The sequence below is a fragment of the Barbus barbus genome (genome assembly GCF_936440315.1).
Source record: "Barbus barbus genome assembly, chromosome: 37".
Lineage (NCBI taxonomy): Eukaryota > Metazoa > Chordata > Actinopteri > Cypriniformes > Cyprinidae > Barbus > Barbus barbus.
In genome coordinates this window covers 2,696,259-2,723,686 of record NC_136715.1, presented here as the reverse complement: position 1 = coordinate 2,723,686, position 27,428 = coordinate 2,696,259, and the positions used below count along the sequence as shown (strand labels likewise).

Sequence of the window (27,428 nt, the reverse complement as noted above, 5' to 3'; positions counted from 1 at the left end):
ACATGGCAGATGATGTAAACACATCAATGCAGCTGCAGTGAAGAACATGAGAACATGACATGGATTTTCTAGGATGGTTTGCGATGGAAAAGCTTTGCATCTCTTCTAGTTTTTTGATGAGTCTGTGAATCTAACTGAAGCGTGAGCGTCTGTCTGTCAGCAGGATGCAGAAACCCTAGAAGCTCTTATGCAGCAGATAAATAGAGGTGTGTTAAAAGGTCAGGAATTTAACGTTTCCACCCTTATACTGATACACCCAGATGATTTTTGCCTTTGCTTTTGTTCCCACAGATCCACAAGCTGCCGAGATGGTTTGCATAATGACTCTTTTTGCATCCGTTTTCTCAGCTTTTATTGTCTCAGGAGACAGTGTGGAGGTAAATTACAACCATGATGTCATGAATGTGGCAGACTTTGCCATGGATGTCCACAATCGCATGAGTAGCTATCCGTTTGCCTTTAAAGTGGTGGATATCTTATCAGACACAGCTCAGGTAACATGTATCTTGTGAGCGCAATAAGCCGACTCACTAGCTTAGGACTTCAGAGTTCTTTTGTACTCAACACAAAACGTCAGTGAATAAAAGTCTTGAATCCAAAGTTCTTCGTTTGACTGTTTAATTATAAATCTTAAAACATAAAAAACTTAGGATATTTACTTTTCTTACAAATTAACTGCAGTATTGCATACAGGGCCGGCGCTAGCCATTTGGGTGCCCTAAGCACAAACGCTTGGCGGTGCCCCCCCCCCCCCCACCACCACCAAAGAACCACCAAAGAAATTTTACCTTTAAAAGAGGTCTGATGAGGCACAATATAATAATTCTGTACATAATTTGTAGGGCTGGGAAAAGATTAATCGCGATTAATCACATCCAAAATAAAAGTTTGTGTCTACATGATATATGTGCGTGTACTGTGTATAATTATTTTGTATATATAATTTATATAATTTGTATAATTATTTTGTATATATAATTTTGTATATATAATTTCTATATACAAAATAATTATACACAGTACACGCACATATATCATGTAGACACAAACTTTTATTTTGGATGCGATTAATCGAGATTAATCTTTTCCCAGCCCTAATAATTTGACAACTCTGTGAATATGAAAATATACAAACACTGAGATTGTGGTTTTTTTTTTTCTAATTTCAGTTTCACCAACAGATGTCGCCCTTGGCCGAACCTCTTGAAAATGCCCGCATAGAACAACAACGAAAAAACTTTATCTAAGCGGTCTAATTTGGCAAAATCACATCACGTTCAGTTGCAGGGTTTTTCTAAAGTTCACCTTACCAAGAGGCAGATAGGCATTATATTGAAGCGAAGAAATTACAATAGGGAACGTTCTGCACTAATAGCTATATGCACACACATCTGTAACGTATAGCCTACCTAGGGGGAAAATTAGCTTTATTTGTCATTCAAATATGATGATGAGGACCCCAACGATTGGCCTTCCTTTCCTTCTCAAACAAACTGCATCTTTAACAGCCCAAGTTTCAAAATTTCCCGGGGGAGAAACCCCCGGACCCCGTTAAAATAAAAGACTCAACATGCAGGGCTAAAGCCCCGGATCTTTTGCACTACTAGCGACGCGGACGCGCCGACGCCCCTGGACATGCATACTACACGCACAAAACTAACATTTTTATTTAAAACGTTGTCTTACCTGCAAGCGACGCGCGAGCATCATCCCGCTGTCTCTTCTTTTTTCTTTTTTCCGCCCCCGACTCTTGGTGCCTTTTCGAGGCCATGTCTGAGGTCGGTGTCGGCCAAATTTGAAATTGATTGAAGCATAATTGAACAGACCACTGGGAGGTGGGGAAGGGGGGGCACCAGAGGGAGACTGGCACAGAGATTCACCTTTTTCTCGACTAATTTGGTCTAGGCCTATATTACTTTTGTATTGCTTTTGTATATTAACATGCTAGAAATATTTTATTTGTTATTTATACTAGTAGCCTATATTGTGATGATATTTTCACGACCCAGATTTTTTGGTGCCCCCCCCCCAAGCACTTGGTGCCCTACGCGCAGTGCGTGATGTGCGTGTGCGGAGCGCCGGCCCTGATTGCATAGGTCAAAAGACTGTGTTGCTCAAAAGTCCAGTGGCTTCTGACTGTTTTGCAGGGTTCTATTTCTTTCATACTAAACCTAACAGCCAATCAAATTACGTTATGCTACATCACTGGCTAACTGCTTACATTCCAATTTCTACGTTTCATTTGCAACACAGGTTTTTTCTCATATTTTACTAAATAAACTCAAAATATTATTACTTCCATAGAAATGGCTTCAACATATCCCGGTCCCTAATTGACTAGGCCTTAACATATCAATTATCAACTTAAATTTAACCTGAAGTCATTTACACTCTTACATTTAACACTTTCTTAATTCCTTTTAGCAAGAACCTTCTTCTCTTCACAGGAAAGTATTTAAAGGTAAACATTAACTGGTAAGTATTAACAACTAAATACTTCTCACAGACTATTCAACTGATAGTTTCTATTCTATTCAAGTCTTTCTCTTCTATCTTCAGTCTTCTCCCTGCAACAAACAAAGTTTAGTTATGGGTCTTTGAATGATGCTGGTCTTCGTCCGAACTTCGGCACTTCTGACAATGCCTTTGGAGTCGGGCATCACCCTCATAATTCTGCCTAACATCCAGGAGTTTCTTGGCAGGAACGAATCTGCGACGAGGACAACATCTCCAACCTTGAAACTTCTCTTTAAGCTGAGCCATTTTTGTCGTTCTTGCAGAAGCGGTAGGTATTCGTGAGTCCACCTTCGCCAGAACAGATCCGCCATATATTGTATTTGTCTCCAGCGCCGGTGAGCATAGACATCATCCTTAGTGAACACACCAGGTGGAAAACTAGGCTGTGTTTTCAATGTGAGCAGATGGTTCGGCGTCAGCGGCTCGAGGTCATTGGGGTGATCTGTGTTCGTGGTTAAAGGTCTCCCATTGATGATGCTCTCAACTTCGCATAAGAGAGTGTGTAGTCCTTCATCTCCTAAGAGCTGTTGCTTCACAACAGAGTTCAGCACTTTTCTCACTGTACGAATTTGCCGCTCCCAGATACCGCCGTGGTGAGATGCAGCAGGTGGGTTAAAAATCCATTGCACACCCTTTCTCATCATGACTTCATTGATGCGAGGCTGATCCAGCTTTGCCAATGCCTCACGCAGCTCTCGTTCAGCACCGACAAAGTTGGTGCCATTGTCGGAACGAATAATTGACACTTGACCTCTTCTGGCTTGAAAGCGCCGTATGGCATTGATACATGAATCAGTGTCAAGAGAATGGGCTACTTCTATATGCACTGCCCTGACAGTTAAACATGTGAAGAGCACTCCGTAACGCTTAACCTTTGCACATCCTCTTCTGACCTCGAAAGGTCCAAAATAGTCTACACCCGTATTGGTGAAGGGTGGTTTGTCAGGGTGCAGACGGTCTTGAGGCAGATCTGCCATTTTCTGTTCTCCTGCCTTGGCATGCAGTCTTCTGCAGAGGTTGCACTCTGAAATCACTTTTCTTGCTGCTGCATTGGCTCTTGGTATCCAATACCGCTGTCGCAATATGGCTAAGACGTGGTTCCTACCTCCATGTCCACCCTCTTGATGAATGTGGTGAAGAATGAGGTGAGCTATTCTGTGCTGTTTATGCAGAATGGCAGGATGCTTGGCCTCTTCAGGCATCGCCGATCTGTTCAAACGTCCTCCTACTCTCAACACATCCTCTTGCAAGTATGGATCCAATTTGAAGATAGAACTGTTCTTTTTCACACGGGAGCCTGCCAACTGCAAAGCTTGTATCTCCTCCATGTAAGTTTGTCTCTGACTGTATTTAACCAGTTCAATTTCAGCTTCGGATAGATCTTTCATGGTAAGTATTCTTTTTTCCAGGTTTTTCTTGTACATCACCATTTGCTGTTCAACAATAGATCTGCGTTTCTCTGGATCATTCTCATTCTGCTGTATGTTCTCCTCAAACTCTTTTCTCTTTTCGCTCAGGTGCCTCAACGTCCTTCTCAATTGCAAAATCCAGGCTGCCGCCTTTTTTAACTTATGCCAACTGGAGTAATACTCAAAGAACTGATTCAGTGGATCTGTGCACTCATTTGAGTTTGTGCATGACACTGCAGAGGATGTCTTCACCTCAACATCTTCTTCAGTCAGGTAAGGCCACTGTTCAGGTTGTTTCGGCCATTCAACTTCTTTTTGCAGGAAACTAGGTCCCTGAAACCAGCTCTTACTTTCCATGAAGCTCTGGATCTTCAAACCTCTGGAAGCCTGATCTGCTGGATTTTGTGAGGTGTTGACATACCTCCACTGAGAAGATGTAGTCGCTTCTCTAATGAAAGAGACACGGTTGGCTACAAATGTCTTGAAACGAAGGACATCGTTTACAATGTACTTTAGTACTGTTGTACTATCCGTCCAGAAGACCGACTCCATCAGGGGAACTTCAAGTTCTTCTTTCAACATCTGATCGATCTTGACTGCAACCATTGCTGCTGTCAACTCCATTCTCGGGATTGTGATCTGTTTGAGTGGAGCGACTCTGGACTTTCCCATCAAGAATGATACATGTTTCTCACCCCGGTCATTTGTCAGCAAGAGATACGACACAACGCCATATCCATCTTGACTAGCGTCTGAGAAATTGTGAATCTGAGCAGCATTTGTGGGACCAAACGCAGGAGGTTTGAAACATCTGTTCAGACGGAGTTCTGAAAGCTTGTCTAAGTCTGTCAGCCATTTCATCCATGTCCGATATTCCTTTTCATGGATCTCTTCGTCCCAACCTTTCTTCTCTTGACAGAGATCTCTTAAAATGAGCTCGATGGGTAGTAGGAGTGGTGCCAAAAAACCCATTGGGTCATACACCGAACTGACTACAGATAAAATGCCCCGTCTTGTGCATGGCTTGTCCGGCAGATTTATTTTGAACCTGAAGCTGTCAGAACTTGTGCACCACTGCATGCCTAATGCCCGTTCCACTGGTAACTCATCATGCTCCAAAACGAGATCTTTGACTTCAGCTGCTCGTTCGTGGTCAGGAATGGAGCCCAGCAGGGCTCTGCTGTTGCTGACCCACTTGGTCAAATGGAAACCACCACTGGCGCACAACGTCATCAGCTCCCTCACAAGAGCAACGGCTTTATCTTCTGTGGCTACTGACTTCAAACAGTCGTCCACATAGAAGTTCTTGAGGACTGTCTGTGTGGCTTCTGGGGTACTCTTTGATGCTGCATCTTCCGCTGTTCTTCTTAATGCATATGACGCACAACTAGGAGATGATGTAGCACCGAACAAATGCACACACATTCTGTACTCTTCTGCTTCCACATTCAGATTACCACCTGGCCACCAGAGAAAGCGTAGCATATCCGCGTCCGTGTCTGGAATTTGCACCTGGTAAAACATGGACTCTATATCTGCCATCATGGCTACAGACTCCTGTCTGAATCTCAACAATACTCCGATGAGGGTGTTAGTTAAGTCAGGGCCTTGCAACAACTGGTCATTTAGCAACACACCTTGGTAAGTTGCCGCACAGTCAAAAACGACTCTGAGTTTCTTCTTTTTTGGATGGTAAACCCCATGGTGTGGAATGAACCATACTCTTCCATCACTGCGAATCAACTGTTCTTCTGGAATCCTTACTGCGTAGCCTTTTTCCAGTATGTTGTCCATAAAAGCCTTGTACTCTTGAAAGAAATCTGTATTCCTACTGAACTTCCTCTTCAAAGAGTTAAGCCTCTGTTCAGCAATACCACGGTTGCATGGCATCTTCACCTTGTCATCCTTCAAAGGCAACTTAATGCAGAAGTGACCATCCACGAGTTGAGCTGATGTTGTCACCGTATGCATGAACTGTTTGTCATGTTGCGACTGTTCTCGTCTGTCGTCACATCTTCTTTCTGGAAAATCTGCATTGTAGTGCTTCATCAGCATGTCTTCGATGCTTATCACAGAAATACGATTGACAAGGAAACTTTGTCTTTTGTCATCATCTGATTCCTTTTCTTGGCATCTGCTGATTGGCCCATTGACAACCCAGCCAAGAGCTGTCTTCACAGCATATGGTCCGTTGTTCTGGCTATTAATAATCTCCCATGGCTCCATGGCTTTGTGCGCGTTGACACCGATGAGCAGACCAACTTCTGCTTCAAGTGTTGGGAGATGGACTCGACTCAGGTAAGACCACTTCTCCAAATCTCTTTTCTGTGGGATGTTGGCCTTTTTTGCAGGTATATCTGGCTGAGTATACACATTGGGAAGCTGAATGTAATCTTGCTCCTCTAAGCCACACACCTCCAGATCTGTAAGTTCACAGCTATTCACTTTCTGTTCTTGCGAAAGAGTACGAAGCAGGAACTCTGTCTTTCTGCCCCGTATATTCAACTTCTTCGCCAGTTCTTCAGTGCAGAAAGTCGCTGTACTTCCTTGATCCAGGAAAGCATAGGTCTTGATTATCTTTGTGTCTTTCTTGTGTTTTATCTGCACAGGTACGATGGGAAGAATACACTGATTGTTCCCGGCCCCAGTATGGTCACCTTTTCTGCACCCTGCAGACACAAGAGCACTTGTGACTTCACTCGTACTTTGTGACCTGTCGTCCGCACTGTTGTTCTTTGATGAAGCATCTTCCTTAACAACATGCAAGATAGCTGGGTGCTTGAATGAACAATCTGGACAAGAGGCCCTTTTTTTACAGTCCTTGGACATATGACCTGCTGTCAGACACCCAAAACAAAGGCCGTTCGTTTTCAAGAACTGAATTCTTTCTTTCAGAGGCTGCTCTCGAATCTTGTTGCATGCATTCAGTGCATGATTCTTCTGACAGTAAAGACAAGGACTTTGAAATACACTTGCTGACTTGGCTGCAAAAGGTTTCTTCTCAGGTTGGCTTTTACTGACATTATTTTCGGTAGCAGAGACATTCACAGCAAAGCTGCTTCTTTTAGACTCACTTTTTCTAATGCTTGGTTGCCCTTTTGAGCTGTTCTGACTACTTGAAGTGGAGTCAAGGATATCTCCAAACAGCGGGTCATTGGCAACCTTTGCTTGTCTGTACACATATTCCACTAAATTAGGAAATCTGGCTCTTTTTCTTGTTCTTTCTTGAATGTCATAAGCATAACTTCTCCATCTTTCTTTCAGTTTGAATGGAAGTTTGGATAAAATGGACTTCATGTTGGTAGGATTGTTCATTTCGTCCATGTAATCCACATCATGTATTGTGTTACAACATCCAACCAAGAACAAAGCAAAGGCGTTCAATCCTTTTCTGTCTTCCGGCCTTATCTGAGGCCATTCCATAGCCTTCTTGATATAAGCTGTAGCGATGGTCATTTCATCTCCATAGTGACGATCAAGCAGTTCTCTGGCTTCTTTATAAGCTCTGTCGGGTTTCATGTGCTCACAGCTTCGAATGAGATCAAGTGGCTCTCCACTCGTGAACTGTTCGAGGTAGTACAGCCGGTCCTGATGACTGTCTGTTTTACTGTCAATAGCATGCTCGAATGCCCTTATAAAAGATCTATAAGTCAGAGGATCTCCTGTAAATGTGAATATGTCTCTTTGAGGGAGTTGAGACAAATTCTGTTGTTTAATGAGCATCTCAGTGACTTCGTTTTGACGCTGTAACACTTCGTGCAGGCTATCTGTAGAAATATCAGTGTGATCATGATGATTAAGATGTGGCGTGCTGCTGACAGCATCAAACCTTGACGATGACTTTCTTCTAACTGAAGCACCAACTTCAGTGGCTGGCTTTGAATTGAATTTAAGGGATGTCTTACCAGCTCCACGACGTACATGATCGTCTACACCGTGTTTTTCTTGTCTACACATCAAGGGTTCGAATCTGGGTCCTGAAGGTAGCTCTGATACATCACGTTTAAATCCATGAAAATCTTCAAATTCTTCGTACACCTTCAGTTTGGCGTCTGAAGCAGCAAGCTCAGTTTCAAGCTCCAATTGCTCTTTTCTAATTCTCAAGCGTGTTTCTTCTTGTTCTATTGCTTCTCTCTTTTTCATTGCTGCAGCTTTTGCTAACAGTGCTTCACGTTCAGCTTTAATTCTCAGTATTGTAGAAGTAGTCCTGGAAGTCTGGCTTACCACAGAGTTAGCTTTGGATACACTGTCATGCGGCCTAATATCATCTTCCTCATCTTCTAGAACATCTGCAATCCATTTGTTTGTGTCTTCTATAAACTGCTGAAATTCCGATAATCTGTTCTCATAAGCAGCTTGATCCGCTTTCTTATCATCTTCGTCTATTAACTCACACAACTCTTCATTAATCCGTTCATACTGTTTTAAGCATCTTTCGAACCGTAGCAACTCTTCATCTTTAATGAAATTAACGTTGTGTTCATTTTCCTTCAATTTGGCTAAATCATTCTTCTGTTTGGTTATTTGTGCCAACTTTCCCTTGCGTTCTCCTTTCAGCCTGCGTATTTTCTCCTCTACAGCCTTTTCTGTGGGCTTTGGCGCCCTCTTTTGGTCAACACACGCTGCTGCGCTTTCATCTGCCATGTCATGTAACTTTAAAATCTTCACACAAAAACTGTCACAATTCTCCAATTCTCAGCTTCTAGTCTTCTTATAAACACTCGTTTAAAAGAGTCACTGATGTGCAGGATTTATCTATGTCAAGCTCTATGACTTTCAGGATGCAATATCCAGTGAACACTTACTGTCACTTTTAGACGATGGCTTAATAGAGTCATGAAGAAAATATCAGACCTGTGCCAGGGAATGTCTCATTTAGCCGACGACTCACTCCAGTTAGGCTACCTCTGGCTTTCTTTCTGTATTCTTTTGCTGCAACGTAGTTTCCGTCCGTATTGGTCTATTGTATTTGTTAGCAGCCGCAAGCAGGTTTTCCTCAGATCCGCCCGTTCGATTAGCTCGCCGTCATCACGAGTGTCTTTTTTCTTTAGCGATCTTCTCACGCGGCTCGTCTTTCGGCTTCGTCGAACAATCTTCCGAATTCACTCGATATTTTGACTATGTCGAGCAGTCTTTTGACTTGGTTGTGAGCGCAATAAGCCGACTCACTAGCTTAGGACTTCAGAGTTCTTTTGTACTCAACACAAAACGTCAGTGAATAAAAGTCTTGAATCCAAAGTTCTTCGTTTGACTGTTTAATTATAAATCTTAAAACATAAAAAACTTAGGATATTTACTTTTCTTACAAATTAACTGCAGTATTGCATAGGTCAAAAGACTGTGTTGCTCAAAAGTCCAGTGGCTTCTGACTGTTTTGCAGGGTTCTATTTCTTTCATACTAAACCTAACAGCCAATCAAATTACGTTATGCTACATCACTGGCTAACTGCTTACATTCCAATTTCTACGTTTCATTTGCAACACAGGTTTTTTCTCATATTTTACTAAATAAACTCAAAATATTATTACTTCCATAGAAATGGCTTCAACATATCTTGTTAATCATACAACAAATAACATACAGCTCCTTTAATCTGATGTATCTAATATGGTATTGTCTTTGTTGCAGCTCTATCCTCCTGCACGGGTTAAATACAAACCTCCAGATTGTGAGGCTTTCCTCTGTTTATGTTGAATATACAGCCATAAACCTGGAAAACAAGTGAATATTAACCAGCTGCTCCTCTTAAGCAAGTGAAAATAAAAGCTGTGGTATTCCAATAGGTTAAACCTCAAACTTTCTGAAACCTTCCTAGAATCGTCACACCTTGATGGACTCGGGAAAACTCTGCTTCAAAATGCTTTCAGCCTGTTTGAGCTCCTCGGTCCCAAGAATGATCATGTTGTGCACATAAGCCACTCACGGAAATCAGATGACCAACAAAGGGTTAACAAAAACTCTCAATGCTGAGTGCAAAGTCAAGGAAGTTGTTTTCAAAGACGCAACAGCCATGCATTTCAGTTTCACAAGCTATAACAGTAAAATAGACAGCTTATGTTAACGCAGAATGCAAAAGTGGACAATTTCTGTTAAATATGAACATTTTCCTGCTCTTCAAACTTAGAAGACAAGGAAATACTGTTGCGCTCAGATGAAGGCTAATGGTAAGTCCAGGTGCGTGGAAACCAATAAAGAAGAGACTGTAGATGGTTCGCACTCTGAAAAACTAGACAAAGTCTTTTACAAAAAGAATCGAATATTTTAATAGAGCAAGAGCAGACGTTTCAGCCATCCAGCTATTCTCAATTCTCATAATGAATCAACACCAGACATGCAGTCAATTAGTACTCAGTAGGTAATCAGGGAACAAGTAACATGTGCAATGGGAGGGGCTTCAGCCCAGACCCAGAGAGCAGGTAGAAACACAATCCCTTTTATAGAAAAGTTAACAATGTTTATCTCTTAAAAAGGAAATATTTACAGAAAACATGAATAGTTTATCTCTTCATTCATCCCTTTCGGGAAAAGACTGTTGAGTTCAAAAATCCAAAAAGATTCTATCTGTAACAGTTTTTTATCTAAATCACCACCTCTCCTTTTAGGCAAAACTCTTTCAATGCCCAGGAATTTCAGGTCAGAAACTGCATGCTTAGCTAGTTGAAAATGTTGGGAAACAGACGAAGTTGCATCACATCTCCTAATTGCACTCAAATGTTCCAAAATTCTCGTTCGTAAAGCCCTGATGGTTTTGCCTACATACAACAAAGGGCAAGGGCAGATCAAAATGTACACCACGTGGGTAGATTTACATGTAATCAATTGCTTGATTTTATATATCTTACATGTGTGCGGATGTGTGAAAGACTGGAGTTTAAGGTAATGTGAACAAGAAGTGCATCTTTTGCATGGGAAATTACCCTGGGCATTAGAAAGAGTACTAGAGGGAGGCGTGGCAATATCAGCATGGACCAGCCTATCTCTAAGGTTTGGGCTTCTAGAAAAGACACAAAGAGGCAAATTTTGAAAAAGCCCATTCAGTTGATAATCACTTTTAATTATATGCCAATGAGAATTAACAATATTTCTAATTTCTCTGCTCAAAGCACTATAGGTCAGTTTTAGAATGCAGCGGTTCTCATTTTGTTTGGAAACCACATTGGACGAATGTGTACCAGAGGCACGTACTTTGTTTAGTGCTGTATCAAGCCAACTGTTGGGATATCCCCTAGAGTTAAAATCTCTGTATAGAAGTCTTGCTTTTAACTCAAAGTCATTTTTGTCAGAGCAGATACGATGCAATCTGGTGAACTGACTGAAAGGCAGACCACGTTTCAGAGATGTAGGGTGAGCACTTGTGGCATAAAGTAAGCTGTTTTTCTCTGTGTCTTTCCTATATAAAGAAGAAACAATATGTCCATCAATAACAGAAATACAGGTGTCTAAAAAGTTCACACTAGTGGCACTCACTGTATAGGTGTACTTAATAGAAGGTCTTAAGCAATTCATGTATATAAGACAAAAAGTTCAAATTCAGATAAAGAACCATGAAAAATCACAAAACAGTCATCAATGCATCTCTTGAACAAAATTATCTTCTCCAAGAAAGGATTGTTATTGAACACATACTGTTCTTCCAAAAAAACAAGGTATAGATTGGCATAGTCAGGGGCCATAATGGCACCCATAGCTGTGCCACTGATCTGAAGGTAATATTGATGTTCAAACAAGAAATAGTTTTTAGTGAGCACTAATTCAGACATATCTACAATGAATTTAGTAGGTAGACCATCATCATTAGTCCGAAGATCAAGAAAATACTTTAAGGCAGTCAAACCATCAGTGTGAGGAATGTTAGTATACAAAGAAGTTACATCCATAGTAGCAAGCAAAACATCCTGACCTAGATGACCAATCTGAGACAGACATTTAAGAAAGTCAGATGTGTCCTTGAGAGATAACTAGGAAGTAAAGTAACCAAAGGTCTGAGAATAAAGTCTACATAGTTAGAAAGAGGTTCAGTAAGACTATTATTACCTGCAACAATTGGGCGACCTGGTGGATTAGATAAATTTTTATGAACCTTAGGCAAAATATAGAAAGCTGGTCTAGTTGGGGTACGATTGAACAAGTATTGGAATTCTCGTTCAGAGATAAGAGAAGAGGAGTGAGCTTGCTGGAGGAATAGTTCTATTTCCTTTTGAAATCTACTAGTAGGATCAGTGAGCAAAGTTCTATAATAAGTCAGATCTTGTAATTGTCTTAGAACCTCCTGATCGTACAGAGTTTTAGGCATAATTACTAGACCACCTCCCTTATCAGCTGGCTTTACCACAAATGTTTTTATCTTTACAAAGTTTGTCAAGGGCCTGTCTTTCAGAAAATGTCAAATTATTAATACCATAGTGAGGATGAGGATTGCTAAAAAGCTGCTCAACATCACGTTCAACAAGTCTACAGAAAGTATCCAATGAGGGGTTAAAGGTGGAAGGGCAAAAAGTACTTGTTGGTTTAAATTTACCTCGCTCCTGTTTGTTATAAATCTGAGAAGAAGTAGTGGTAGTGTCCTTATAATAGGTCTTCAATCTCAGATTGCGAAAAAATTTAAACAGTTCTATTTTGGTAACAAAAGAATCAGCAGGTTTACTAGGGACAAAACTCAAACCCTTATTGAGAAGGCTTACTTCGTCTGGATGTAGGGTGTTGCCTGTGAGGTTGAAGATTAAGTTATCTTTTTCTGGCTCTGCTTCCTCACCATAGATATGGGTTTGCAGCCTGGTCTTGCTGCCTCGTCGACCTCGGCGCGTCTTCTTAGGCGTGAGCGTGTGACACAGAGATAGGCTGGTCCATGCTGATATTGCCACGCCTCCCTCTAGTACTCTTTCTAATGCCCAGGGTAATTTCCCATGCAAAAGATGCACTTCTTGTTCACATTACCTTAAACTCCAGTCTTTCACACATCTGCACACATGTAAGATATATAAAATCAAGCAATTGATTACATGTAAATCTACCCACGTGGTGTACATTTTGATCTGCCCTTGCCCTTTGTTGTATGTAGGCAAAACCATCAGGGCTTTACGAACGAGAATTTTGGAACATTTGAGTGCAATTAGGAGATGTGATGCAACTTCGTCTGTTTCCCAACATTTTCAACTAGCTAAGCATGCAGTTTCTGACCTGAAATTCCTGGGCATTGAAAGAGTTTTGCCTAAAAGGAGAGGTGGTGATTTAGATAAAAAACTGTTACAGATAGAATCTTTTTGGATTTTTGAACTCAACAGTCTTTTCCCGAAAGGGATGAATGAAGAGATAAACTATTCATGTTTTCTGTAAATATTTCCTTTTTAAGAGATAAACATTGTTAACTTTTTTATAAAAGGGATTGTGTTTCTACCTGCTCTCTGGGTCTGGGCTGAAGCCCCTCCCATTGCACATGTTACTTGTTCCCTGATTACCTACTGAGTACTAATTGACTGCATGTCTGGTGTTGATTCATTATGAGAATTGAGAATAGCTGGATGGCTGAAACGTCTGCTCTTGCTCTATTAAAATATTCGATTCTTTTTGTAAAAGACTTTGTCTAGTTTTTCAGAGTGCGAACCATCTACAGTCTCTTCTGCTCTTCAAACTTGCCTGATGTTATGTGTCCACACCGCTTGGACTCATCAGAATTGGTCTAGATTGCTAGTTGCGGGCACTCAGAACCAGCTTACACCGTCAGAAACCAGCAAGCTGTTTTTTCTCCAGCAGGAATCATTCCTCAAGTCTTTTTCAGCAGGAGATATTATGGACTGCTCAGCATTGGGTCCTGGTGCATGCAGCTGGTCTGGTCATGTGACATGGCAGATGATGTAAACACATCAATGCAGCTGCAGTGAAGAACATGACATGGATTTTCTAGGATGGTTTGCGATGGAAAAGCTTTGCATCTCTTCTAGTTTTTTGATGAGTCTGTGAATCTAACTGAAGCGTGAGCGTCTGTCTGTCAGCAGGATGCAGAAACCCGAGAAGCTCTTATGCAGCAGATAAATAGAGGTGTGTTAAAAGGTCAGGAATTTAACGTTTCCACCCTTATACTGATACACCCAGATGATTTTTGCCTTTGCTTTTGTTCCCACAGATCCACAAGCTGCCGAGATGGTTTGCATAATGACTCTTTTTGCATCCGTTTTCTCAGCTTTTATTGTCTCAGGAGACAGTGTGGAGCTAAATTACAACCATAATGTCATGAATGTGGCAGACTTTGCCATGGATTTCCACAATCGCATGAGTAGCTATCCGTTCGCCTTTAAAGTGGTGGATATCTTATCAGACACAGCTCAGGTAACATGTATCTTGTTAATCATACAACAAATAACATACAGCTCCTTTAATCTGATGTATCTAATATGATATTGTGTCTGTTGCAGCTCTATCCTCCTGCACGGGTTAAATACATGCTACAGATACAAGCTGCGCAGACGGTCTGCGAGAATCACGCCAGTGTGAATGTGACAGACTGTGCTGTACAGTCTAATGCAGAGGTGAGAAATGCATTTGAGTTCAGAGTTGGTATTTTCTTATGTATTGTGAGTGATGCATTTAATTATATTTTTAGATGAGTGAAGAGTACTAGTGTGTGTATATATATCTATAATTTTCTGGTTCTGCATGTATACGTTAGGTGTATGTAGTTTGCACCCCAGGTGAAGTGTTTGTGTGTATATATAAAAAATATTTTGAATTGAATTTACATGCTTTTTTTGCATTTTTATTTTAGTTAAATATGAATATATAAATAGATATATCTATATTCACAGAGTTCTTACAACTATGAAATTCTGGTTATGCACATATTTTAGGCATATGCAGTTTGCACTTAGTATAAATACTAATATAAACTATTTGCATATTGTCTAATAAAATAAAATGATTTGCATGCTATTGAAAACTTTAAATGAATTTAACTAATCCAATTTTTACATTTTTATTGTAATGTGAATATATAAAATACATACTATATACGCATATTTCCTAACAAATAATGTACTTGAGAGCTGCTGAGTGTTTTCATTGATGCTGTCTTGTTTGTGTGTTTTCTCAGGTCATGACCTGTTCCTTCTCTGTCATTGCGGTGCCAGGAAATGATTATATCCCCAAACGACTGCTGTCACATCATTGTGCCTGAAAATTATGCTGGAGATGATTTCTAATGGTGAAATGTTGTCAGCAATACGTGCTTTGTTAATGTGCCTCATTATATACTTTGTGGCAAATTAATATGCATAACTGTCAGTATCTTACATATATTTTTGAAGCATTTCATAAGCTGTAATTTAAATACTTAATAGCCTGTATTTCTAGCTCTTTGAGTCACGTGGATTTAGTCTTGTGTCAAAAAATAAATAAGTATATGAATTGTAATCCTTGAATCTTTTGGTTTCTTTAACTGTGTTTTAGTGATTTAATATATTTGTATTTTAATAATACAGAAATTGTTGGCATTTCAAAAAGACTTGTTTATGGTTAAGGAAGACATGAGGTGAGAAATGATGATATCATATTAATTTCTGGATGAACTATTTCTTTTAAAATGACGCAGTGACACTTCTCTTCCATGACTTTTATTTTGTAATGAGTGAAGTTCACTTTCACTCTGAAGCAGTGAGTTTAGCTGCTGTCCGTCAGATGCTGTGTTGCTCGTATCAGGAGAGGTTTCAACACGTCAGGTGAGATGTGAGACTTATGTGTTTTACAGCATTTAGCTTTATTATGCAATACTTGTCATTTAAATAAGAAAAGCAGTGTTTAAAATCAGATTTTTTAAATTTGTTGTAAATGGCAGTTTTTTTGATACTGTATCATTAGGGCACTGAAAGTGTAAAAAGCACTATTGTTCTTCAAGGATTATTATTATTATTTTCAATGTTTTGGATGGTCTTCCTTGATTGAAAAACATGTCGTCTTTTAGATATGGGTGTGGTGGGGGTCCTGTTGTGCCCCTTTTAATTTAAATAAACATTACACATGTGTGTGCCTATATGTACCAAACTTGTTACTTTTATTCCCGCCATACCATGTTGAATTTGCCAAAACATTGAATATGTTAAATTGTGAATGAATGTTTGATATTTTAAACGGTTTGTTTGTGATGAGGTGAAATTTATGGTAAAAACAGGAAACAAGTATCTGTTCTACTTCACAAAGAACCACTGTTCAAGGGGCGGTAAATCTAAAGCTTAACTCAAATTAGTGACATAAATTAAGGTCTGTAAAATGTTTATATATATGTACACACACACACATTTGTAGAAATGTATAGAATTGTTTTACTCATGTATTCAACACATTTCACATTAGTAGTCTAGTTCAGGGACGTGCACAGGAATTTTGAGGGGCAGTTGCTCTGACCTGGAAAAAGGGCACCCCCCCCCAAAAAAAAAAACCCTCACGGGCTATATGAAGGACTGAGAATGACAGGGTCTTTATTAAAATATATATACACAGAGGTAAAACACTGAAATACAGCATTTAATCACCTTAACTACTACTAATAATAACACAGAAAAACATGACTTGAGTCATGAAAATCCCTACATCAATATCCTATCAAGTCATTATCAGAATGAGCTTTATTGGCCAAGTATGTTTACACATACAAGGAATTTGTTGTAGTGACAGAAGCTCCACAGTGCAACAGAAAGACAGTAACAGGACAGGACACAGGTAATGAAACAAAATAACAATAAATAGCCAATAGCCATTATGTTCTGCTCAGGCAAGATCTTTGAAATGACCTCTAAAATAGCCATTGTTTTTTTAGATTACAATTATTTAGCATGCAGCTCTTTAACCCTATACTTTCTAGCATGGTCCTCTCATCTCATATTTGGTGATCATCACTTAGGCCTACTTGCCCTATGTGCCTCCTCACCTCTGATTTTTGAGCTAATCAATCATGTTAACAACTTTACAGAACTTGTTGTGAATTTCACTGGCACTGTAGTAGGGTCACTTTGTGAAAATCTAAATGGTTAATTATAGATCTAGTAAGACAGAAACTCACCTGTTCCCCACTCATACTGGTCTGAAAAGGTAAAGAGGTGTTTCAGGTCTCGGGAGACTAGCATAAATTGACCGACAGCGCCATCTGCTGTTTTGGAAAAGAAATTTGCTCAATTGCATATGTGAGAAAATCTGCCCGCACACGTGTGAGAAAATCAGCCTGTCGCATTTGTGAGAAAATCAAGCCAAGTTTCCTCATAAAAAGGCAAATGAGTCTCACAGTTGTAACACACAATACATATATTTGTACATACCTCTGCATTTTCTCTCAAATAGAGTTTTGTATTTGAAAATCACTTTGCGTTTGTTTGAAAGTTGAGTTTTTCTTTGCAAAGCAGATTGTGTTTATTTGCAAAACACTGGATTTGTTTGATAAATATCGGCACAAAAATCGCTCCATATGAGACGCCTCACCCGACAACCGCGACAATCTCGCGCCCGCTCATGCAGGCTCAGCTCAGGTGCCCGTCACGTGCAGCACTGCAGCAGAGTTTGTATGGGATGATATTAGACTCAAAATGATTAATAGATGCACGCACAATTATCCATGTACCGCATCAATTTTATGCATGTATCTTACTAACCACAAACAAATGTCTTTCAATTTGAGTCTGTGGAATTCAGGATTAAATGATTGTGCAGCGATTTGAACAAATAAAGACATGTTAACGTATAAAAATGTTCTGATCTGCATTAATACATCATAAATTGCTCATGCAAAAAGGAATCTGTTCATTTGTGGATCAGGTGACACACGTGCATTTATTGACATCTTGTTCACGTTAATCTTGTTCGGTTCATTTGGATTTTGAGACTTCATTTTCGCAGTTTGCAGTATTTCACGACGCACACAAACACAGCTACCAATGAACAAAGCCCAGTGCAATTCATTAATGTGTACACGATTTGAAAAATTCTCAAATGTGCGTCACTACACTTAAACAAATGCTTTTCAATCAGTGTCTACAGTTCAGTTAAGAATTACATTAATATGCAGCATTTTGTACAAATAGAGACTTATTTTTGAATACAAATGTTAGTTTGTATTAAACTATCATAATTTGTTAATGTAGAGATTAAAATGTGCATTTGTGGATCAGGCGACGCACGTGCATTCATTCACATCTCTTCTGAGTCGATTCTATTTGATTCATTTAATTTTGAGACTTTCCTTCCGCCCGTTTAGCCTTGCCCAATCCACACACACACAGCTCGCGATCCACACGCAGCTGAGCCTAAGAACATCAGCGACCACTAGATGGCACTAGCCCCAGTCACATGTGTGCATTCCATTGTGTACGCTTTTATGAATGTTACATTGTGTTTTCTTTGTTTCCTTTTGGTTTGGCTATTCTACTCTGCCCGTAGAAATATAATACAAATGTTTTATTGAACTTGTTCTAACTTAACTAGTCTTAGGACACAGAATAGCTTATATTAATTTTGCCAAACAAGAACGTTGTGATTGTACCTTGGGGTTTTTTTTGGCAGCGGCTATTTACACTAAGTGCAAATAGCTATAGATTCTATTTACACTATGTTAAAATAGAAAGATTTTCTGCTATTTATACTACTTGTTGCAAATAGTGGCAATTATCTGCACCTCAGTATTGTAGTACATTATAAAACAGTATGCAATAATAACGTACTGAGTGTAAATTATAATTTTAATTCAAATTTTTAAATGGATGCCACCTTATTGGGACAATAAAGCCCTCCCTACACCTACCCTAACCCTACCCGATACTTTATTTTCAACTTTTTAATTAAGAAAATAAATTTTTTATTGAAAATAAATGCCTTTCTGATGCGATATGAGATTTGAAAAAATGTTTGGCAAAAGGTGGACTCAAACTCGGGTCGATCGTGTCAAAAAGCACGCGTCTTACCATCTGCCCCACTGAAACTGATGTTAACCTAGCTTCTTTTTTTATTGTTGACTAACCTAATCACACGTTAGTGGGCGGAGTTAGTGTAAATAGTCTTTGCCAACAAGATGGGCTATTTGCACTTAGTGTAAATAGACACTCCGTTTTTTTTTCTGTAATTCAACGGCACGTTGTCAGTTATTCCTTCCTTGTATTATTATTATTATTATTATTATTATTATTATTATTATTATCATTAAAGGGCTATTAGTCACTAATTTTTTAGCCATTAGTAATTCCACGTTTATATTCAATTAATTAAATTATTACATTAACTTAAACTGTACTATATTAAAACAATGAGCCTTTTATAGGCTATAGCATAAAGCCTGCTGGTTAAAGGAATGACAATGAATGTTTAGGGAAAAATAGATAGAACATATTTTATTTAGGCCTACTTATTACTAAACTGTTTTCTGAGTCAGTGTTGGCTGCAAAGATGAAGTTGACAATGCTGATTCGTCATCTGTTTATAAGTAGCCTATAAATAGCGTCTAATTAAACTTATTGCAAAGATCTGCTACTTTTACAGCATGTATAGAATGGTTATTTTCACTAAGTATGAACAACAAATCTCTAAAAATGCTGCTTTTGTTACTTAGTGTAAATAGAATATATCATATTTTCACTTAGTGTAAAGCATCTATGGATATTTGCACTTATAATAGTGTAAACAGCATCTATTGCTATTTTCACTTAGTGCAAATAGCTGCTGTCATACACTAAAACCATACGGCATTGCCATTAACGGCTGTACAGTTACAGTCCTTTCTATGGATGGAGGCGTACACAACCATCAATGATCCTAAAGTAGCCAGTTTTTCTCGAAATACAACGGCTTTATTCTCGAAATTTTATTTTTATTCTCAGCATTTTATTTCAACATTTTTTTGGATATTTAATGAGTTTAGTCTTGCATTATAATGACTTTATTCTGGAGATGTGTTTGTTTTTTATTGTTTGGCCCTACACTCCTCTTTCTTACTCCCTCATTTGTCAAAAATCTCTCATTCGGAAAAATCATCCTTTTCACATGATGCTTGGCCCGAGCTCAGGTTTATCAGCATGGATTGTACTATGAACTATTTTAGTTAACCAGTGTATCTAGACTCTAGTGTATCTATATGTTTTGTTGACTGTGCGCAATCGAATACCGGAAATAAAATACGCTGACATTTTTGGTCATACAAACCATTCGAAACTGTATAGTCTGCTTTTATTTGTGTGCACTTACAATATCAACAAATTTGTGCTTTTGTAAAATAAAGAAAACAGGCTGCGTTCTGTCTCGGTCGAACTGGAGCGTGGAACAAAAATGAAGAGAAACTCAAGCTATCTTACCTCAAAGACAAGAGAAATATAGCCTTTCTAGGTTATAGAAAGCTTGAAATGTCTACTTTAAAAGAACTGATTCAAATCCAAAACAAACACTCTCTCATTATATATGCTACTGTAAGTGTATGAAAGGTGCGTTTCTCTCGTACTGCGGAGATGGCAAATCAGCATAGTCAACTTCATCTTTGCAGCCAACACTGACTCAGAAAACAGTTTAGTAATAAGTAAATAAAATATGGACCACAAAACCAGTCGCTGGGATATATTTTGTAGCAATAGCCAAAAATAGATTGTATGGGTCAAAATTATTTATTTTAATTTTATGCCACAAATCATTAGGACATTAAGTAAAGATCATGTTCCATGAAGATATTTAGTCAATTTCCTATGTAAATATATCAAAACGTAATTTTTGGTTAGTAATATGCATTTCTAAGAACTTAATTTGGACAACTTTAAAGGCGATTTTTGCACACTCAGATTGCAGATTTTCAAATAGCTAGTTCTATATCGGCCAAATATTGTCCTATCCTAAGAAACATCAATGGAAAGCTTATTTATTCAGTTTTCAGATGATGCATTATTCTCAATTTTGGAAAATTGTAATGTTTAAGCATATCAGAATCAGATGAGCTTTATTGGCCAAGTATGTTTACACATACAAGGAATTTGTTGTAGTGACAGAAGCTCCACAGTGCAACAGAAATACAGCAACAGGACAGGACACATATAGAGATACTCTATGGAATTGTGTGCTTCTAAGTTTATAGCAACAGTTTGGATAGGACCCTTTTCTATTCTAACATGACAGTGCCTCTGTGTATAAGGCAAGGTTCAAAAAGACATGATTGATTCAGTCAGTGAATCAATAATTTGTACTCATAGAAATTACTAAAGTAGCCAAACATGTTCATTAGAAGGGGGTGACCCAATACGTTTGGCAATATAGTAGTAAGTTGTAGTTATTTTTTCCCCAGACATTCATTGTCATTCCTTTAGCCAGCAAGCTTTATGTGTTCGCTTGAGCACAGTAGGCCTATAGGCTATAGCCTAGGCTATAAAAGGCTCATTGGTTTAATATAGTATAGAATAAAGTTAATTTAATAGTTTAATTAATTATATAAATGTGCAATTACTAATGGCTTAAATGAGCGACTATAATAGCCCTTTAATGATGATGATGTTAATAATAATAATAATAATACTACATGGAAGGAATAACTGACAACGTGCCGTTGAATTGCAGAAAAAAAAGGTTCTGTGTCCTAAGACTAGTTAAGTTAGAACAAGTTCAATAAAACATTTGTATTATATTTCTACGGGCAGAGTAGAATAGCCAAACCAAAAGGAAACAAAGAAAACACAATGTAACATTCATAAAAGCGTACACAATGGAATGCACACATGTGACTGGGGCTAGTGCCATCTAGTGGTCGCTGATGTTCTTCGGCTCAGCTGCGTGTGGATCGCGAGCTGTGTGTGTGTGGATTGGGCAAGGCTAAACGGGCGGAAGGAAAGTCTCAAAATTAAATGAATCAAATAGAATCGACTCAGAAGAGATGTGAATGAATGCACGTGCGTCGCCTGATCCACAAATGCACATTTTAATCTCTACATTAACAAATTATGATAGTTTAATACAAACTAACATTTGTATTCAAAAATAAGTCTCTATTTGTACAAAATGCTGCATATTAATGTAATTCTTAACTGAACTGTAGACACTGATTGAAAAGCATTTGTTTAAGTGTAGTGACGCACATTTGAGAATTTTTCAAATCGTGTACACATTAATGAATTGCACTGGGCTTTGTTCATTGGTAGCTGTGTTTGTGTGCGTCGTGAAATACTGCAAACTGCGAAAATGAAGTCTCAAAATCCAAATGAACCGAACAAGATTAACGTGAACAAGATGTCAATAAATGCACGTGTGTCACCTGATCCACAAATGAACAGATTCCTTTTTGCATGAGCAATTTATGATGTATTAATGCAGATCAGAACATTTTTATACGTTAACATGTCTTTATTTGTTCAAATCGCTGCACAATCATTTAATCCTGAATTCCACAGACTCAAATTGAAAGACATTTGTTTGTGGTTAGTAAGATACATGCATACAATTGATGCGGTACATGGATAATTGTGCGTGCATCTATTAATCATTTTGAGTCTAATATCATCCCATAAGTTTGCCCTTCCCCTACTGACTTTCACTTTCGGTGCCCGAATAGAAGTGAATGAGGCTTTTCGATTTTTTTTATTTTTTATTATTATTATTAATCTAGGCCTACGTGAAAATCTGCATCCATTGTACGATGTTGTTGTTTTTTTCTCGGAAGGGCAACTTGAGTCGAAAAGGGCATATGGTCAGTTGCCAGGGCAACCTGAGCAACCCCCCTGTGCACGTCCCTGGTCTAGTTGTAGTCTAGTTGTAAAAATACAGGTTAAGATACTCCTGCAGAAGTGTATATGCATTCATCCTGGGTGTCAGTCTAGTAAGTTTTGTTGTTATTATTTTATTTCATGCTAGATTTTTGTTGTTCCTTCTTAAAGGTTTCGATTGGATAACCCATAAGAAAGCAAGGAAAATGGGACAAGGTAAAGCTTACTGACAATTTGATAAGATGTCAAATGTATTTTGCTTTTGATTGATACAACCATCTTAATGTATTCTGTAAGCAAGACAGAGTACTGAACTTTTTGAACATTTATCTTGTGCACAACTGTTTTTTTATGTGTTACTTGCATGTCATGCCCAGAACGGCAGAACAACTTAAAATCTGATTTGTTTAAAAACACATTTCCAAAACTGATTTGAATGATATTTCAAGCCACATAGTGTGCTTTGTAAAATATTGTTACTTGCAAAATGATCTCTTCAGACTTTGCTTTATTAAAATAATTGTGTTTGTCTTTTCAATGTCCTGTTTTTTTTTTCCAAACAGAAATAAGAGCTGTTGTTTTGGGGTGGCAGAAATCTGACAAAGACTCTGTGATAAAGAGCATTTTAGGTGATGAAGTTGAGCCTGACAAGTACTTTGTGAAATCAGTGAGGAAAGATGGTGAAGTGAATGGAAGGAAGATATCTCTGATCAGCACTGTATGTTGGTGGGAGCATTTTGGTTTGAAAGACTCACCAGAGGTTGTCAAACAGGAACTGGTTTGCAGTGTCTTCCTGTGTGAACCAGGACCTCACGTCTTTCTCATAGTCATTAACTTCAGTTTGCCTTTTACTGAAGAAAACAGACTCAGCATCGAGAAGCACCTTGGTCTCTTTGGTGAGAAAATCTGGAAACACGCCATAGTGATCTTTACAGGAGCTGATTCACTGAAAGAAGAATCCACTGAGGAGCACATACAGAATCAAGGAGAAGATCTTCAGCTGATCATCCAGAGATGTGGAGGAGGATATCATGCCTTTGATTTCAGAAACAAAAGTGATGCAGTCAAAGAACTACTTGTCAAGATTGATGATGTTGTGGCAGCAAACAATGGCAAGCATTTTGAAACACGTGATGATGGGCTGCTTGACATTCAGAGAAAGAGAAAAACAAACAAAGAAAATGCAGAATCCAGACAAAAAAGTTTGCAAGACAAAAGAAACCTGCTGAAAGAAATAAGTACGTACAGACTTGCGTATTATCAGTTAAAGCTTTGGACTAAATGTATATTGGTTCATGAATGTTGAAGTCTAGAAAAAAAAGCTCAAAGCTAAGAGAGTGTCTCACGTTTTAATTACTACATAATTCCCACACTTCCATTTTATTTTAGAGTTTTTTTTTACAGTTTTTAGAGTTTTTTACATGACTGTCATAATAAAGAATGAGTAAAAGTGTCAATTTCTGACTGGTAGTGTGAGTTGAAAACATGCAAATACCTACAAATTATTTGTAGCTTTTATTTCTTTTTATATTATTTTATTATTATTATTATATTATCATTATATTATTTTTATTTGTATATGTTTGTTTCTTGTTGAAGATGCTGTTGCTCCGCTCTCAGAACTGAGAATTGTTCTGCTGGGTTGGATTCTGTCTGGGAAGAGTTCAACCGGAAACACCATCTTCAATCATGAAATATTTCCGATAGGAAGAACACGAAAGTGCACAAGCCATACTGGTGTAGTGAATGGTAGATCAGTAACTGTGTTGGATACTCCGGGCTGGTGGAAGTATTTCTTCGACCCAGAAATAAACACACGGGCTGCAATCCTGAAGCGTGTAGGTCAATCACGACATATGCAGTTCCCTCACGCCATGATCTTAGTGTTTCCTGGTGAAACTTCATTCAAGACTGAACAGAAAAGAATCGTTAAAGAGTACATGGCCACTCTTGGAGAAGACGTCTGGAAACACACCATAGTTCTGTTCACATGGGCCGACAGATTTCCAGACATCTCAATCGAGCAGCACATTGAGAGTGAAGGAGATGCCCTCCAGTGGGTTATTCAGAAATGCAGGAACAGATATCACGTCTTTGACAACTCAAACAAGAATAACCGAGATCAAGTCACAGAGTTGCTCCAGAAGATTGATGAGATGGTGGCAGAAAACAGTCTGTTTTGCCTCAACCCTCAATCTTCTGCAGAAGAAAACATTCATGATGCTGACACACAACAAGATGAAGAAATAAGTCCTGATGCTGACCGTGTGCTGCAGTTACTACAGCAGGAGTTTATCAACAGGTTTAAGGAGGTTGAAAGTAAACTAAAACACTTAGGGATGGATTTCACTGGATGTTTAGAGACCAGAAGTCACAGTAGCATGCCAGAGCCTCCAGAATGTAAGTCACTATTAAAATAACTTGCAATTTATGTGTAATACTGATAATATAGCTGTAAGCAGCATTTTGGACCAAGCAATACATCCTTATTACAGCTCATGTGTATTGATTGGCTATTGATAGTTTTTTTTTCCTGACATGCAAAATTTTTCCTCTCTGTGCACTCTTTGCTCTTTCAGTCTCAGCTGATGAGAAACTCATGGAGAAGATAAGGAGAGAAGGAAGCAGATGGGAATTAATTTTAATGGATGCATACATGGACATTCAGAATCCTGAAGCATCATTGGGTGAATTTAGATTTTTAAGAATATATGTTTTCTTTATCTGGATATTTATTGCTTGAAGAATGCATTATTCTTAACTTTTATATAGTGTAATTGTCCTGAACTAGTTTTCTTATTAGAGATCACATTTTCTTCCCCTCACATTTTCATATTCACAGATTCACATGAGAAGGTGTTGAGGTGGCTTCCAACATTTGATGAATACAGCTCAAGTGATTGTGGAACAAGCTCCAACATCAACAGTCTTGAAGACCTAGAGCCCAGAGGCATAAAAAGTTGTAGAGAACAGTTTGCAGAATTAAGCACTTTTTAAACATGTTTTATACACATGCAGTTTACAAACTTTTGTTTTGAATGCATGTAATAATTATCTGAGGAGTAGCCTATGTGTTAACATTTCTAATTAATAATTGATATTTTTGTATATCTAAAACTATATCATTTAATATTATAATTTCATGAAAATTTAAAGTAATTTGGATGACTGCACAGTCACGTTTAGTTTCAGTTTCATTTTTATGAGCTTTAGTTTGCTTCAGTTTTCCTGAGTCTTAGTTCGTGTTTCCTTTGTTCCAGTACCCAGATTTAGTTTTCTTGCTCATTTTCACCACTCGTGTCTTGTTTAGTTGCTTGTTGTGTATATATTCGCTCAGTTTTTTCTTCCTATTGTCTGGTATTTTGTTTGTAGCAAAGCTTTTAACAGTTATAATTCCAGATTTTGTGGATTTGATTTGTTTGCTCAATAAAGGTAACAGTTGTACTGATATGAGCGTGTGTGAACTGAGCACTTGAAGGGGCCAAAGGAATGTTTTTATGGTTTCTCATGGTTTACGTAAAAATGTGAGCTAGAGCTAAAATGTGACTAGTTTGTTGACTTGATATGCTTTAGACATGTAAAACATCCACGTTTCACATCATTATTGGGTGATTACGTAAACAAACTAGTGAAACGAACTGTCTGGCACCAAAAGTGGGTTTGCTGCCCATATAAAAATGTCAAAGAAGAAAAATATTTTCCTGAGGCTCTGGATTACAGGTAATAATGCTGTAAATCTGTTAGCAGTTTCTTGCACAATATAAATGGATAAAGGACTGATGGAGAAGTTAAAAGTCTTCAGAAAGTTCTGTGAACACATAGGCTATACTGGAGATGACAGTAGTCAATATGCTTTATTAAAGAATGAAGAGGAGCTCACACATCACAAGTTACTTTATAAAACATTGTGAAAATTGATGTTATGATGATGATATTATGAAACAATTAAAGAGGAGTATTGTATTTTGATATCTATGAAATTTGACCCCTAAGCCTACTGTAATCAGCGTTGGACAAAGATGCATCAAAATGTATTTTACACATTAGTAGACAACAATAGCAGCATTAATGTTTAATTTCTTCTCTATATGAAGACATGAAACAGTTTAAAGCAGCTGTGGGCTCTGATCATTGCGCTTCATCAGCAGCTCTAATGTGTGCGCGCTCCCGTGAGAACATTTGCTAAACAGTGACCCCTGGTCCCCGATTTCAGGAAAACAGGTCTCATCGCATCCGTTTGTCAGAGAAACTTTACAGCAGAATGAACTGATGGCGATATCTGTTCTATGGACCTCTATAATGATGGGCTATAAATTATAAGGTAGGTAATCAGCTAACCTAGCTAGTTGTTGTTTATATTGGAGTTTTATTCGATTTAGATTAAAAGATTAAAACTTATAGGCTATCAATCTGCATATGTGATGGGCATCGGTTATGATCATCTTTGGTATCTTATTTAAGGCATCTTTAATAAATCGTCTCCATATTTAACGGAGCAGATATAAAAGAGCTGATCTGGAAGCGTTTTACTGAATACTGCAGTCTGTTGCGCATTAATTAACTCCATTGTAGCTTCAGTAGGAAGTAGAATTGAATGCGAGTGAAGGAAGCTTTAGTCTAACTGCTGAAGATGCTGTGTTTGTCAGTTCAGGATTCAACATCCCTGTGATCAGGCTCTGAGATGTGTGACTTAGCTGATGTGTTTTAAGAGATTTACCATGAATAATACACACTGATTTTGATATAAATGAAAAAATGAAGATGGCTATTTAAAAGTATTTAGACATAGACATTCGACTATTAGTGTAG

The 27,428-nt window shown here is 38.3% G+C and overlaps 3 protein-coding genes across 5 annotated transcripts; 2 read left to right on the top strand and 1 right to left on the bottom strand.

The window, feature by feature from the left end:
* The first annotated feature begins 7 nt into the window (after window positions 1–7).
* Window positions 8–15,954, top strand: LOC306856933 (uncharacterized protein). Of its 2 annotated transcripts, none has more exons than XM_079396491.1 (4): window positions 8–206; window positions 14,048–14,250; window positions 14,337–14,450; window positions 15,011–15,954. In XM_079396491.1, the coding sequence occupies exons 1-4, from the start codon at window positions 188–190 to the stop codon at window positions 15,092–15,094; spliced, it is 420 nt and encodes a 139-aa protein (XP_079252617.1). In that variant the 5' UTR covers window positions 8–187; the 3' UTR covers window positions 15,095–15,954. The 2 variants fall into 2 exon arrangements, with proteins under 2 accessions (XP_079252617.1, XP_079252616.1); XM_079396490.1 differs by lacking the exon at window positions 8–206 and adding an exon at window positions 13,306–13,962.
* Window positions 2,277–12,735, bottom strand: LOC306856930 (uncharacterized protein). Its single transcript, XM_079396486.1, has 2 exons — window positions 12,609–12,735; window positions 2,277–9,637 (listed from the first exon to the last, which is right to left on the bottom strand). The coding sequence occupies exon 2, from the start codon at window positions 8,568–8,570 to the stop codon at window positions 2,556–2,558; it is 6,015 nt and encodes a 2,004-aa protein (XP_079252612.1). The 5' UTR covers window positions 8,571–9,637; window positions 12,609–12,735; the 3' UTR covers window positions 2,277–2,555.
* LOC306856931 (GTPase IMAP family member 8-like) lies at window positions 15,543–26,518 on the top strand. Of its 2 annotated transcripts, none has more exons than XM_079396487.1 (6): window positions 15,543–15,635; window positions 22,791–22,835; window positions 23,183–23,857; window positions 24,219–25,019; window positions 25,199–25,306; window positions 25,462–26,518. In XM_079396487.1, exons 2-6 carry the CDS (start codon window positions 22,826–22,828, stop codon window positions 25,614–25,616), a joined length of 1,749 nt encoding a protein of 582 aa, XP_079252613.1. In that variant the 5' UTR covers window positions 15,543–15,635; window positions 22,791–22,825; the 3' UTR covers window positions 25,617–26,518. The 2 variants fall into 2 exon arrangements, with proteins under 2 accessions (XP_079252613.1, XP_079252614.1); XM_079396488.1 differs by having other exon boundaries at window positions 15,554–15,642; window positions 25,462–26,068.
* The last annotated feature ends 910 nt before the right edge of the window (window positions 26,519–27,428 follow it).